At 37.0% G+C, this 12,800-nt stretch overlaps 1 protein-coding gene across 1 annotated transcript in view; it reads right to left on the minus strand.

Moving 5' to 3' along the window:
* SAXO1 (stabilizer of axonemal microtubules 1) overlaps nt 1-7,920 on the minus strand; it is a 40,337-nt gene extending 32,417 nt beyond the window's left edge. The window contains exons 1-2 of the mRNA XM_044000591.1: nt 7,881-7,920; nt 7,605-7,737 (exon numbers count right to left, since the gene is read on the minus strand). Of these exons, the coding sequence (XP_043856526.1) occupies nt 7,605-7,737; nt 7,881-7,920 (173 nt within the window). The remainder of the gene's footprint in view (nt 1-7,604; nt 7,738-7,880) is intronic.
* Between the last annotated feature and the right edge of the window lie 4,880 nt (nt 7,921-12,800).

Raw genomic sequence — 12,800 nt, forward strand, 5'->3', positions numbered from 1 at the left:
CTTCCCTACTCTGTGTCGGGTGGCCTGTTCACATAGTATTGAAGCAGTTACTCATTAGAGGACAAGGTTTCACAAGGGGTACCAATAAATTAAATTCACTCAAACTGTTACTGAAGGCTATGAACTCAAGTACATCAATGAAAAGTGTGACCCTCAAAAGGAGACTACATAGTGTCATGAAAAAAATGCATGAGATTGGGGGTCTGGACTCAGGTTTGATGCCAGCTATGCCACTGTGCTACCTTGGGCAACTCATTTCAAAATGGGAGGGTTGGTCTAGACCCTAAACAATCTCTGAGGTCCCTGCCAGTTCTAAATCCTAAAACAAAGAAGAATATGAACAATTACCCATCTTCTCTGAAAATATATCTGAAGTGGCTAGTATTAATGATAGAAGGAAAAATCGATTTTTAAAAATCACTTAGATCCTAAAATGGGTAAAACAACGCAAATAAAAAAGATTTTGAAAATGTTAGCACTAAATAGGGGGCAATGTCACAATCTACTTTTATTAATTCAAAGAATCCTAAATTAGAAACTAAAAGGGAACTTGGTGGTTGTGGAGCCACTTGAGAAAACTGAGTGACTGAGAGTTTAAGTGATTTGGCTAGGTACCTACAGCTAAAAATGGTCTAAGATAGTATTTGAACCCAATGGGTCTTTCTTCCTGACTCCAAGTCCCGACCTCTACTCACTAAACTATACTTCCCTCTTTGCAGGGAGATGGTAGAGATATGGTTCTTCAACTCTGTAATATCTTTAGTTTGTTAATCACACATGCAAATTAGGGTATGGGTCACGTTATTCTATTCTGAAAGGTCATGTTATTTTATTCTAATTATATTCAAATACAACAAATGTGGATTTCATTATATTTGAATACATTTTCATTATATTTTAATACAATTGGGCAGTTAAGTTCTGATTCATAAAATGGAAATCTGCATATCTTTGTGAAACTAATTGCTAAATTAATAACTGATACATAAAATAGTAATTTCAAGTTTACAGCAGATTTCCCTCATAACAATCCTCTGAGGTGGGAAGAATTATTAACCCCATTTTACAGATCAGGAAATTGAGGCTTCAAGAGCATCAGTGACTTCCCTGGTGTCACAAAGCCAGGAAGTGTCAGAGTCAGAACTCCAAGACCAGGGCTGTTTCTACCATATCACACTGTATCTAACAATAAGATATTTGAAAGTCTTCAAGGAGAGAGAAGTATCCCTGAGGACAGTAACAGAACAAAAGGAAAGGAGTTCGTTTCTTGTCTTTAGAGGCGATCCAGCCCAGAAATAGATTATCATCATACAAAGAAAATTTCATAAAAATTTATCCTTAAGGTATTTCAAATGGGGTTGACAACCTGCTCTCTTTAGTGGAACTGCATTGAACCAGATGCCCTTCTATTGGCAACACTGAACAGTGCAATTGTTCCCAACCTTTCACTTTTTTTTTTTCAGTGAAGCAATTGGGGTTAAGTGACTTGCCCGGGGTCACACAGCTAGTAAGTGTCAAGTGACTGAGACCAGATTTGAACTCAGGTCCTCCTGAATCCAGGGCCGGTGCTTTATCCACTGCGCCACCTAGCTGCCCCCTTTCAGTTCTTTTTAATGTAAAAAAAAGATTTTTACAGACTCCCATCACACTGTGAAATAACTGTACTATTCATATTGGGGGGGGGAATATAGGATGTTAAAAAACTACTATGAATTCAGTATTAACTATAAAAATGAATTTGTATTTTGTTAAATATCTATGTCCACTGGAAAAAGAAGAATATATGGATGATAATTCTTGGCATAAAAATAGATTTGTGGATTCCTGGGTCCACTAATTGATTAATCTCCATTGTAAAATATTTTCCTCTAAGGGTGCTATAGATCCTTTACAATAACTATAGACAAAGTGGAAAGAGCTCTGGACCCAGCATCAGGAGAGCTAAGCTCAACACCAGTTCTGATACTTCCTACCTGTGTGATCCTAGGCAAGTCATATAACCTCTTTGATCCTCAGTCTCCTGTAAAATGGGGATAATAGTATTTGTACTATTTATCTCACAAGGCTTTGCAGAAAACACTTTGGCAAACCCCCAAAAGTACCAAGTAAATGAGAGTTCTTGCTATCATGTCCTTTCAGGATCTCTTCTGGCTCTATGACCTATACTATTATTTCCCCTCTCTTGAATTATTTAATTGTCTGGAATATGGGTCATGTGAGCAATCAAAAGATTTCTTGACACTGCTAATAATGCTGATGATGGTAGGGACTTACAGACAAGTCCCACAACTCTGATAGTTCCAGGACTCAAAGAAAAAAAGCAAAAAGTGCTTCATGGGAGGAATATTGGGTTAATCGTTTTTAGATTTTTCCTTCTTAAAGCTATCAAGTGGAGAGAGAGAAGAAAAATGTCTGGAGTAATAGGAGAAAATTTTTAAGGAATGACATCTTGAAAAATTCAACAGTATTCAAATGTAAAAACTGAATCTGTACTAGAATCTGAGCATGTTAGAGCTAAAAAGGACCTCAGAGGTCCAACCTCCTCATTTTACATATGATGAGAGTCCCAAGGGATTAGAAGTAACTTGGTCAACTTAAGTTACAGCAGAACCAGAGCAAGGACCAAGCATCCTAAAACCACTGGCCAGGGCTCTTTCTTCTAAACCATGTGGATCGGATGCAACTAATTCCAAAATGACTTCTCTGCTTGAATCATACTACCCATGATTTGTAAGACCACTGAGGAAAAGAAGGTTATGCCAGTAACTTTAGAATGTCATAGTGCAAGTTTTGGAAAAGAAAGGTACCTTATGGCCTTCAAACATACAGAATACTGACACCCTCCCCAGAGAAGCTCACAAACCCCTGACAAGAGTTACCCTCTTAAAGTAAAACCAGCAATAGTAGCCCAACCCCACTTTTCCCACCAGTGGGAAGTTTGAATGTCAAGTAGCCCCTAGGAATCTTTCCTCCTCCAGAACAGCATCAATAAGAATCAGTTCCCAGGCTCGTTGTCCTCTGCACTCAATGCCTGGTCTTGCTGGACCCAGATAAGAACCCTATAAAATCCCTTCAAACCTTACTGGTTCCCTCTGAAACCCTAACAAGGATGCCCAATCCCCCCCTGCATCTGTTTCCATCATTCTCCTTGATTGCAGTTTGTTCTGTATCTTCTGTCAACTGGCTAGCTTTACTATCTTTGTTGGGAACTTCATGTTTCCTTGTAGAGGACTGTTGGTATTCTGAACCTCCCTCTGAGTTTTTTTAAACCATCAAGCCCTGAGAACAAGATTACAAAAGAGACATATGAGTCAACGGTCCCTGCTGACAGTATTTCGTTAGCTAATATCAAACTTCATGCCTGCCTCACTTGGTAGAATGAGAATGACTCCTCAAGGATGATGAAAAGCAGAATTTTAAGAAGTTTTTCATGATTCAAAGTGACCCAAAGAGTTGTATTTCATAAGGCCCTCCTGTACTTAGAAATCAATGAGGATAATATTACTAGGACATCCATCATTACAACCCAGAGTTTTCTGGGAGTCTAGAAAGCCTTACTTAGTCAGGCCTTTGACATTTACATCTTAACATCCCTATAACCTACATTTAGCAGGACTAAAGACAGAACACCAACTCATTGCCTTGATTTCTTGTTCCAACTTTGTCTACTCCTCCAAACCATGCTGATACCTACCAATAATCCATCCCCCAAAACCATACTGGTAACTAAAAAAACCCTAACAAATATTTTAATATACACATCTAAATAAAAAACATTTATTTCATAGAAATTTCTTTTCTAGCAAAGTATTTCCAGTCAAGACAGGGAAAAATACATCTGGATATTCATGTTTCTATTGTAAAGTGGGTATCATTACAAGGAGTTAATATCACTAGCAGCTGGGTCAACACATTGTATAATTGACTTATATTTGCAATGCAATTGTAATTTAAAACCACAAGGCTCATTCCTTTAAGGACTCTGAAGCCCATTTTTTCTTTCTTCCCTGTGACTAGGAATTTGTGCTAGCTACTGTAAAAGAAAGGAAAAACACATGCCATGCTGTCAGTCAGTCAACAAGTATTTAGGTGCACACTACAAGTCTAAATGCTGGGGTACAAAGAGCCAAAACCATTTTGTTCTCAAGGGCTTTATTATGTACCTAAATATAAAGAAGACAGAAGGTAATCTGAAAGGGAAAGATAATAGGTTGGAGGAGAGAAAGAGAGCTGGAAAAGGCCTCCTGCAGAAGATGAGACCTGAGTTTTGGAGAAAGTCGGGGAAATTAAGAGTTAGAAGTGTGGTCAAAGAGGGAGGTAAATGCCAAAGATAAGGGCTCTCTGATACAGGCTTCAAATGGGTCCATGATCTCTGACCCAGAAAAAAGAGGATGTCTCAGAAGATGAGATCAGGGATATATGATAAGATCTGTGTTTTAGGAAAATCACTTTGGCATCTGAGTGGAGGAGGAACTGGAGTGGGGAGAAACTTGTAGCAGGAAGACGTACCTGTGGTCTATTGCAATAATCCAGGAGTGAGGAGAAGAGAGTCTAAGTCAGGGTGGTATCAGGAGAGAAGGAGGCATATTAGATGTTGCAGTTGAAATCGACAGGCCGTGTTAACAAATTGGATATTTGGGGTTGGGGGGTTAGGGAGAGTCAAGAGTCAAGGATGGGGACAGCTAGGTGGTGCAGTGGATAGAGCACTGGCCCTGGATTCAGGAGGACCTGAGTTCAAATCTGGCCTCAGACACTTGACACTTACTAGCTGTGTGACCTTGGGCAAGTCAGTTAACCCCAATTGCCTCACAAAAAAAAAAGAGTCAGGAATGACACTCGGGATGTGAACCTGGGTGACTGGGAGGGCAGTAATAGGGAAGTATGAAAGGAGTGTTTGGGGAGAAAGATGAGTCAGTTTTGGACATCTTGAGTATATGATACCTATAGGACCATCCAGTTTGAGATGTCTAATAGGCAACTGGAGATTCAAGAATAGAGGTTAGGTTAATAGAGGTTAAAACTGGATACACTGATCTGAAAATTATCATGGAGAAGATAATTGAATTTTTAAATTTATTTTTGTTGCATTTCAAGTTCCCAACTATCTCCCTCTCCCTCCCCACATCACACTAGAGAAGACTACTGTTTGACACAGACATATATATACAAATATTTATTTATGTATATATGCATATATATGTAAAACCATACTGTGCATACTTTTATCAGTTATTTCTCTGGAGGTGAATAGCATATGCCTTCATAAGTCTTTTGTAGTTGATTTGAATATTTATAATACTCAGAATAGTTTAATTGTTTACAGTTATTCTTCAAACAATATTGTTCTTGCTTTATAATACATTCTCTTGGTTCTGCTCATTCTTCATTATTTCATGCAAGTTTTTTCATATTTTCTCTAAAATCAATCTACTCATTATTTCTTACACCTCAGTAGTATTGCATCTCAATCATATATCACAACTTGTTTAGCCATCCCCCAATTGATGAGCATTCCCTCAATTTCCAGTTCCTTGCCACCACAAAGAGAGCTGCTATAAATATTTTAGAACTTATAGGTTCTTTTGTAAAATAAAATTTTTATTTTAATTTTTCTCAATTACATGTAAAGATATTTTGAGTTCCAAATTTTTCTCCCACCCTCCCTTCCTTCCCCCCTCCCAAGGCCAGCAAACAATTTTTTTGTGTGGGGCAATGACGGTTAAGAGACTTGTCCAGGGTCACATAGCTAGTAAGTATCAAGTGTCTGATACCGGATTTGAACTCAGGTCCTCCTAAATCCAGGGCCACTGTTTTATCCACTGTCTAGTTCCCCCCCAGAAAACAATTTGATACAGGTTATACATTACTATCATGTTAAACATATTTCCACATTAATCAGAACAAAAGGAAAAAATTGCAAACAAGAATAAACAAGAATAAGAACAACAAAAGTGAAAATAGTATGCTTCATTCTGCATTCTGACTCCATAGTTCTTTTTCTGAATATGGATAGCATTTTCCACCATAAGTCTTTTGGCATTGTCTTGGATCATTGTATTGCTGAAAAGAGTTAAGTCTATTACCGTTGATCATCACAAAATGTTGTTGAAACTGTGTACAATGTTCTCTTGGTTCTGCTTATTTCACTCTGCATCAATTCATGTAAGTCTTTCCATGTTTTTCTGAAATCCATCTGTGTATCATTTCTTATAGCACAATAGTATTCTATTACATTCATATACCACAATTGTTTAGCCATTCCCCAACTGATGGGCATCCCCTTAATTTCCAATTCTTTGCCACCACAAAAAGAGCAGCTATAAATATTTTTGTACATGTGGGTCCTTTTCCCTTTTTATGATCTTTTGGGGATATAGACCTAGTAGTGGTCAAAGGGTATGCACAGTTTTAAAGCCTTTTGGGTATGGTTCCAAATTGCTCTCCAGAATGGTTGTATCAGTTCACAGCTCCACCAACAGTGCATTAGTGTTCCAATTTTCCGACATCTTCTCCAACATTTATAATTTTCCTTTTTTTGTCATATTAGCCAATTGGATAGGTGTGAGGTGGTACCTCAGAGTAGTTTTATTTTGCATTTCTCTAATAACTAGTGATTGGGAACATTTTTTTCATATGGCTGTAGATAGTTTTAATTTTGTCATCTGAAAACTGCCTGTTCATATCCTTTGACCATTTTTCAATCAGGGAATGACTTGTATTCTTGTATATTTGATTCAGTTCTCTACATATCTTAGATATGAGGCCTTTATCAGAAATACTGACTATAAAAATTTTTCCTAGCTTTCTGATTTCCTTCTAATCTTGTTGGCATTTGTTTTGTTTGTGCAAAAACTTTTTAGTTTAATGTAGTCAAAATGATCCACTCTGCATTTCATAATGTTCTCTAGCTCATTCTTCCCCTCTCCACAGTTCTGACAAGTAAACTATTCCTTCCTTTTCTAATTTGCCTATGGTATCACCATTTATGTCTAGATCTTGTACCCATTTCGACTTTACTTTGGTGTATGGTATAAAATGTTGGTCTATGCCTAGTTTCTGCCATACTATTTTCTAGTTTCCCCAGGAGCTTTTGTCAAATTGTGAAGAATATACAGGTTCTTTTCCTTTTCCCCTGATCATTTTGTGAATCATCTAGTTATGGTATTGCTGGGTCAAAGGGTATAGGTGGTTTAATAACTATTTGGGCATAATTCCAGATTGTTTTCCAAATTGGTTGGATCAGTTCACAGTATTGGTGTCCAGTTTTTTCACATCCCCTCCAACATTTGTCACTATCCCCTGTAAGAATTTATTGTGATGGGGGCAGCTAGGTGGCGCAATGGATAGAGCACCGGCCCTGGATCCAAGAGGACCTGAGTTCAAATCCGGTCTCGGACCCATGACACTTACTAGCTGTGTGACCCTGGGCAAATCACTTAACCCCAATTGCCTTACCAAAAAAAAAAATAAATAAATAATAATTTATTGTGATTTGAGGACCCCTATCTTTGGCTAAAATTAGAAAACCTTAGGCATGCCACGGCTCCCTCTGCCTCCCCCACCCCACCCTGGCATGCAAACCTTGGGCACGCCATGCCCTGCACAGAGGCCCCAAGCGCCAGTTCACTCCACCAGGCGGGGGTGTACATGGAGTCCCCATGCCCCGGCTGGCCTTGGGTGCAGCCCTGGGGTGCCAGAGAATTGGTTTAGGGGGCGTGGGTGGTTGGCCTGAGATTCCTGTGAGAGAAGGGGTTTTTTTAAGGGGAAGATGTAGAGCAGAGGGCAGGGCATGACCGAGTGAAGGGGATGTGGAGGAGACAGAGAGAAGGAGCTATGGAGATGCTATGGAGAAAGGAGATGGTAGACAAGAGGGGAGTGACCGGTAGAGGGGAAGTGCAGGCGGCAGCAGCAGCCAGCCATATCCACAGAGGGAGCAACTGAGGGGGAGCAAGTGACTGAGGAGACCAGTAGAGAAGGAGAGAGAGAGAAAAGTTCATGGCGGCAGGAGAGAAAGTTAAAGGCGAAGCAGCTGAGTCGGTGTATCAAGCTAACAGGTCATATATCCTACTTTTCTTTGTCCTTATCTCTAAATTGGTTCTCATAAATAAACCCTGTTTTTGTTGTTAAATTGAAAGGAGGCTTTTTAATCTCATTTCTTATAGCCTGGGAGAAGCAGTTGGGGATTGGGCAGGCCCTTACAGATTAACGAACCTGGGGGATTTTTTTAAAACCCCCTTACAGATTGGAAGCTCCAGCCAGGAAGAAGTTTACAGACTGACGAGGCAGATAAAAGCTTTCACCCCTTTTATCATTTCAGCCAATCTGATATATGTTAAGATATTATCCCAAAGTTGTTTTTTATTTATATTTCTCTAATCAATAGTAATTTAGAGCATTTTTTTATCTGACTATATATAGCTTTGATTTCTTCCTCCAAAAACTGCCTGTTCATATCCTTTGACCATTTATCAATTAGGGAATGACTCATATTCTTATAAATTTGACAAAGTTCTCTATGTATTTGAGATATGAGACCTTTATCTGAGAAACTGTCCATAAGATTTCTTCCTAATTTTCTGCTTTCTTTCTTATCTTGACTACAATGTGTATAATTTTTAAAATTAAATATAATCAAGACTATCAATTTTACAATATTCTCTCATGTTTATTCATAAATTCTTCTCCTATCCATAAGTCTAATATCTAATATGATCTATGTTCTTTTAATTTACTTATTTTCTCCCTTTATGTTGAGGTCATAAATCCATTTTGAATAAAATATTATTTTGGAATAAAATATTAGCCTATTCCTAGTTTCTGCCATACTGCTTTTCAGTTTTCCCCAAAATTTTTACCAAATAGTGAATTCTTATCCCCAAAGCTTAAAGCTTTACATTTGTCGAACACAAAATTAATACTGTGCATTGTATGTCTACTTTGTCACATTGATCCACCCATCCATTTCTTAGCTAGTACCAGATAGTTTTGATCATTGCCATCTTATAATACAGTTTAAGATGTGGTACTACTAAATTTTTTTCCTTTCCATTTTTTCATGAATTCCTTTAATATTCTTGATCTTTTCTTCTGAATGAATGAATTTTGTTATTATTCTTACTAGCTTTTTAAATTTTTTTATTTTTGGTAATTTAATTGGAATGGCATCCAGTAAACATGTATTTGATATTCCCAAGTCCATAAAACAAGGAGGAAAGGAAATATTAATCCATACTGTTGGTCAAATTATATAACAATATGGAAAAATGGATTAGAACCATAATTTATACCATATCCTATAATGAACTTAAAATGGATGAATAATCACATATTTTTAAAATAATAAAAACTGGAAAAATACAATCATAGCTGTCTGCATTTATGGCAAGTAGAAAATTCATCTATTTAACAAAAGAAGAAATTACAGAAAACAGAAGATTTTGTTGTACAAAAATAACATTATTCTCCACGAAAAATTAATATATCCAGAATAAATTTAAAAAACTATTTTAGACTAAAACTCTGATATCCAAGATCTGTAAAAAAAAAAAACAACCTGCAGCTTTACAAAAGTAAACTCTATTCCCCCAAAGAATAATCAAATCAAATAAATAGGCAATTTTCAAAAGAAAACAATAGAAATTATCAGTAACTGTCTAAAAACCTTAAAATTCTTGACTAGAGAAATATGTATTCAGAACTTTGAAATATCGCTTTATACCCAATTTAATAACAAAGAGTTTTAAATGATAAAATTCGAAGTTGGCAGTGCAATGGAGAAACTAGTACACTATATCATCCTGCTGCTTGAAGTGTGAATTGATACTTTTATGTACCAATGGCCATTGAATGATATATACAATAAACATTCTGAAATTCTTCATAACTTTAAATAGAAATTCCATTATTAGACCTATACCCTAAGGATGTTATTAAAGGAAAAAATAAAACCTATTTGTACGAAAATATTCATAGTACCATTTTTCATAACAGCAAAAGTTTTGAAACAACCCACATGTCCAACACTTGGGAGTTGGCTGAACAAAATGGTATCTACAAATATAATAGAATATTACTGCAGCATAATTAATGCCAAGTATGAAAAAAAGGGAAACGGGAAGACATATGAGGTGATGCAGAATGAAGAAAATAAAAAAGAATAACAATATTCAACCTCTCACCACACCTACAGGACAATAACAATGATATAAATAGCAACAAATTCAGAAAAAAAAATTCACAGAAGAAAAGGCACTTAGAAGGACAGGGGAAGCAAGCAGGACCTTTTGTTATCTTGTTGAGACTCCAAGAAGCTTCAGTGGGCTCCACTGTGGTTATCTGCATTTCCCCCTTTAGTGGAATGAGATTACTAGCAAACATTCAAAGAACTGAACAAACATTCAAAGAATTGAACTTTCTCTATCACTACTATAGTTTGCCTCCATGCCAGTTTTGTGATCTGCATCAGGAATCTATTATCCACTCCATTTTCCTTGTCTTTAAATAATGTTTCTAAAATTCCTTCTAGCTTTAAATCCTGTGATTCAAGTTCTGTCATGGTCTATTGTGGAGACTATTATCCTTGGGTAATCTTCCCCAAGGATAGAAGATGAGTTTAATTGTGAAAGACGAGTCATAATCACTCAGGTCCCTTCTTAGACCTACGGATTTTTCAGATAAATCTGAGACAACAGAATCATCATCATGGTAATAATAACTCCACAATCCCCATGATTTCCTCTTTCCCTAATCTGAGGACTAGGACCTTCCTCACCTAAGAGCAGGAAGAAAGGCAAGTCTTACCTGTAACAGTGGTCCCCTAACATAGAGATTCTTTGTTTTGTTTTGTTTGCAGGGCAATGAGGGTTAAGTGACTTGCCCAGGGTCACACAGCTAGTAAGTGTCAAGGGTCTGAAGGCAGATTTGAACTCAGGTTCTCCTGAATCCAGGGCCAGTGCTTTATCCACTGTGCCACCTAGCAGCCCTAACGTAGAGATTCTTAACCTATGGTCTGTGAACTTTAAAAAAAATATCATTTTGATAATATATTTAAAGATAATTGGTTTCTTTTCTATTTCTTTTATTCAGTTAAAAACATTGTACTGAGGAGGTATGCATAGGCTTAATCAGACTGCAAAAGGAGTCCATGACACAAAAAATGTTAAGAAATTCTGCCCTAACATTTCCATGGCTGGTGAGAAATCAACTATAAATTACTTTTTTTTTTTTTGGTGGGGCAATGAGGGTTAAGTGACTTGCCCAGGGTCACATAGCTAGTAAGTGTCAAGTGTCTGAGGCCCGATCTGAACTCAGGTCCTCCTGAATCCAGGGCCAGTGCTCTATCCACTGTGCCACCTAGCTGCCCCCTCAACTATAATATCTTAATGTTCACTCTAATAATCAAAGTGGGGAATATTGGGAATAATCTGAACGTATCTTATATTTTAGAGACATTTCAAAAAGTTCAGAGAAATGATATATTTTAATTTAAAAGTTAGTTTTTTAGCATATTACTAGACTAATAATTCAAAGGAATGCTAGAAATTCATTTTAATTCAAGAAACATGTGTTACATGTTCAAATGTATAAAATGTTAAACAAATGTTCCACTAAATGAATGAATGAACAAATAAATAAACAAATAAATAGATAAATAAATAAGTGGATGAATAAATAAATGAATGAATAAATGGATGAATGGATTAATTAATTAATTAATTAATTAATGGACGAGTGAATGAATGAATAAACAAACAAATAAAGAAATAAATGCACTACATACAGTAGCCATAGTGCTAGGCAATAGGTATACAAGGACAAAAAAAGGCCCTGCCCTCAAGAAGCTTATGTTCTTCTTTGAGGGAAGAGGGAAGATAACCTGAGAAGGCAAATGCTTAGGAGACTTGGGAACAAGCAGGTGCCATCAGAAATTCCCTTATAGAGATAAGTCAAAACTACAAAGACAAGTAGAAAGAATTCTAAAGCTTGACACCCCTCTGTCTGCTCTCTTGTCTGCTCTTCTTATCTCCTTTTCACCAAAGGAGCTAGGAAAAAGCTGCTGGAAATATCCCTCCAAGAGGCAGGAATGAACAGCCTACCTAAAAATTCCCCAAGGTTGTCCCGGGCTTTCTTTTCTTCTTCCTCTATTATATGGCTTCCATGTGAAAGAAACTAGAAAACCTCCAGATTGCAGTTCTCCCATTTACAATCACTACTATAGGAAGAACAGAAAAGAGAAATTGACTTGTGGACTTGATTTTATTTTTCCCTCCCCTTCCTTAATCTGCTATGAAATTACTAGTTATTTGAATTACCTTGCCCTTTTGGTCTGTATATAGGCCCCACTACTAAAATGAAAATTCCTTTAAAAGAAAAAAAGACATAGTTATACACTGAAAAATGACAATAAATATAGGTTACACTGAGGTTTTATGAAAATCAGATTTTCAAGGAAAGAATGACCTATATTTGCACCAGGATAGTAGAATCATGGGTTTAGAGTTTAAAGGGGCCTTGGAAGTTGTTGAGTCCAACTCACTCATTTTATACATTAGGAAACTGCCTCCACTTCCTCTCCTCTTTCACTTACTCTTTAACCCTTTGCAGCCTGGTTTCTGACCTCACTCAATGTTACCAATAACCTAACTGCCCAATCTGAGAATATTTTCTCAGTCAATCCATCTCAACCTATCTTGTTGCATTTGACATTGGTAGCCACCATTCTCCTGGATATTCTCTCTCCTCTCTCGATTTTCATGACATTATTCTCTCCTGAATCACTTGTCTGATCAGTCCTTCTCAGT

The sequence above is a fragment of the Dromiciops gliroides genome, chromosome 1, assembly GCF_019393635.1.
Source record: "Dromiciops gliroides isolate mDroGli1 chromosome 1, mDroGli1.pri, whole genome shotgun sequence".
NCBI lineage: Eukaryota > Metazoa > Chordata > Mammalia > Microbiotheria > Microbiotheriidae > Dromiciops > Dromiciops gliroides.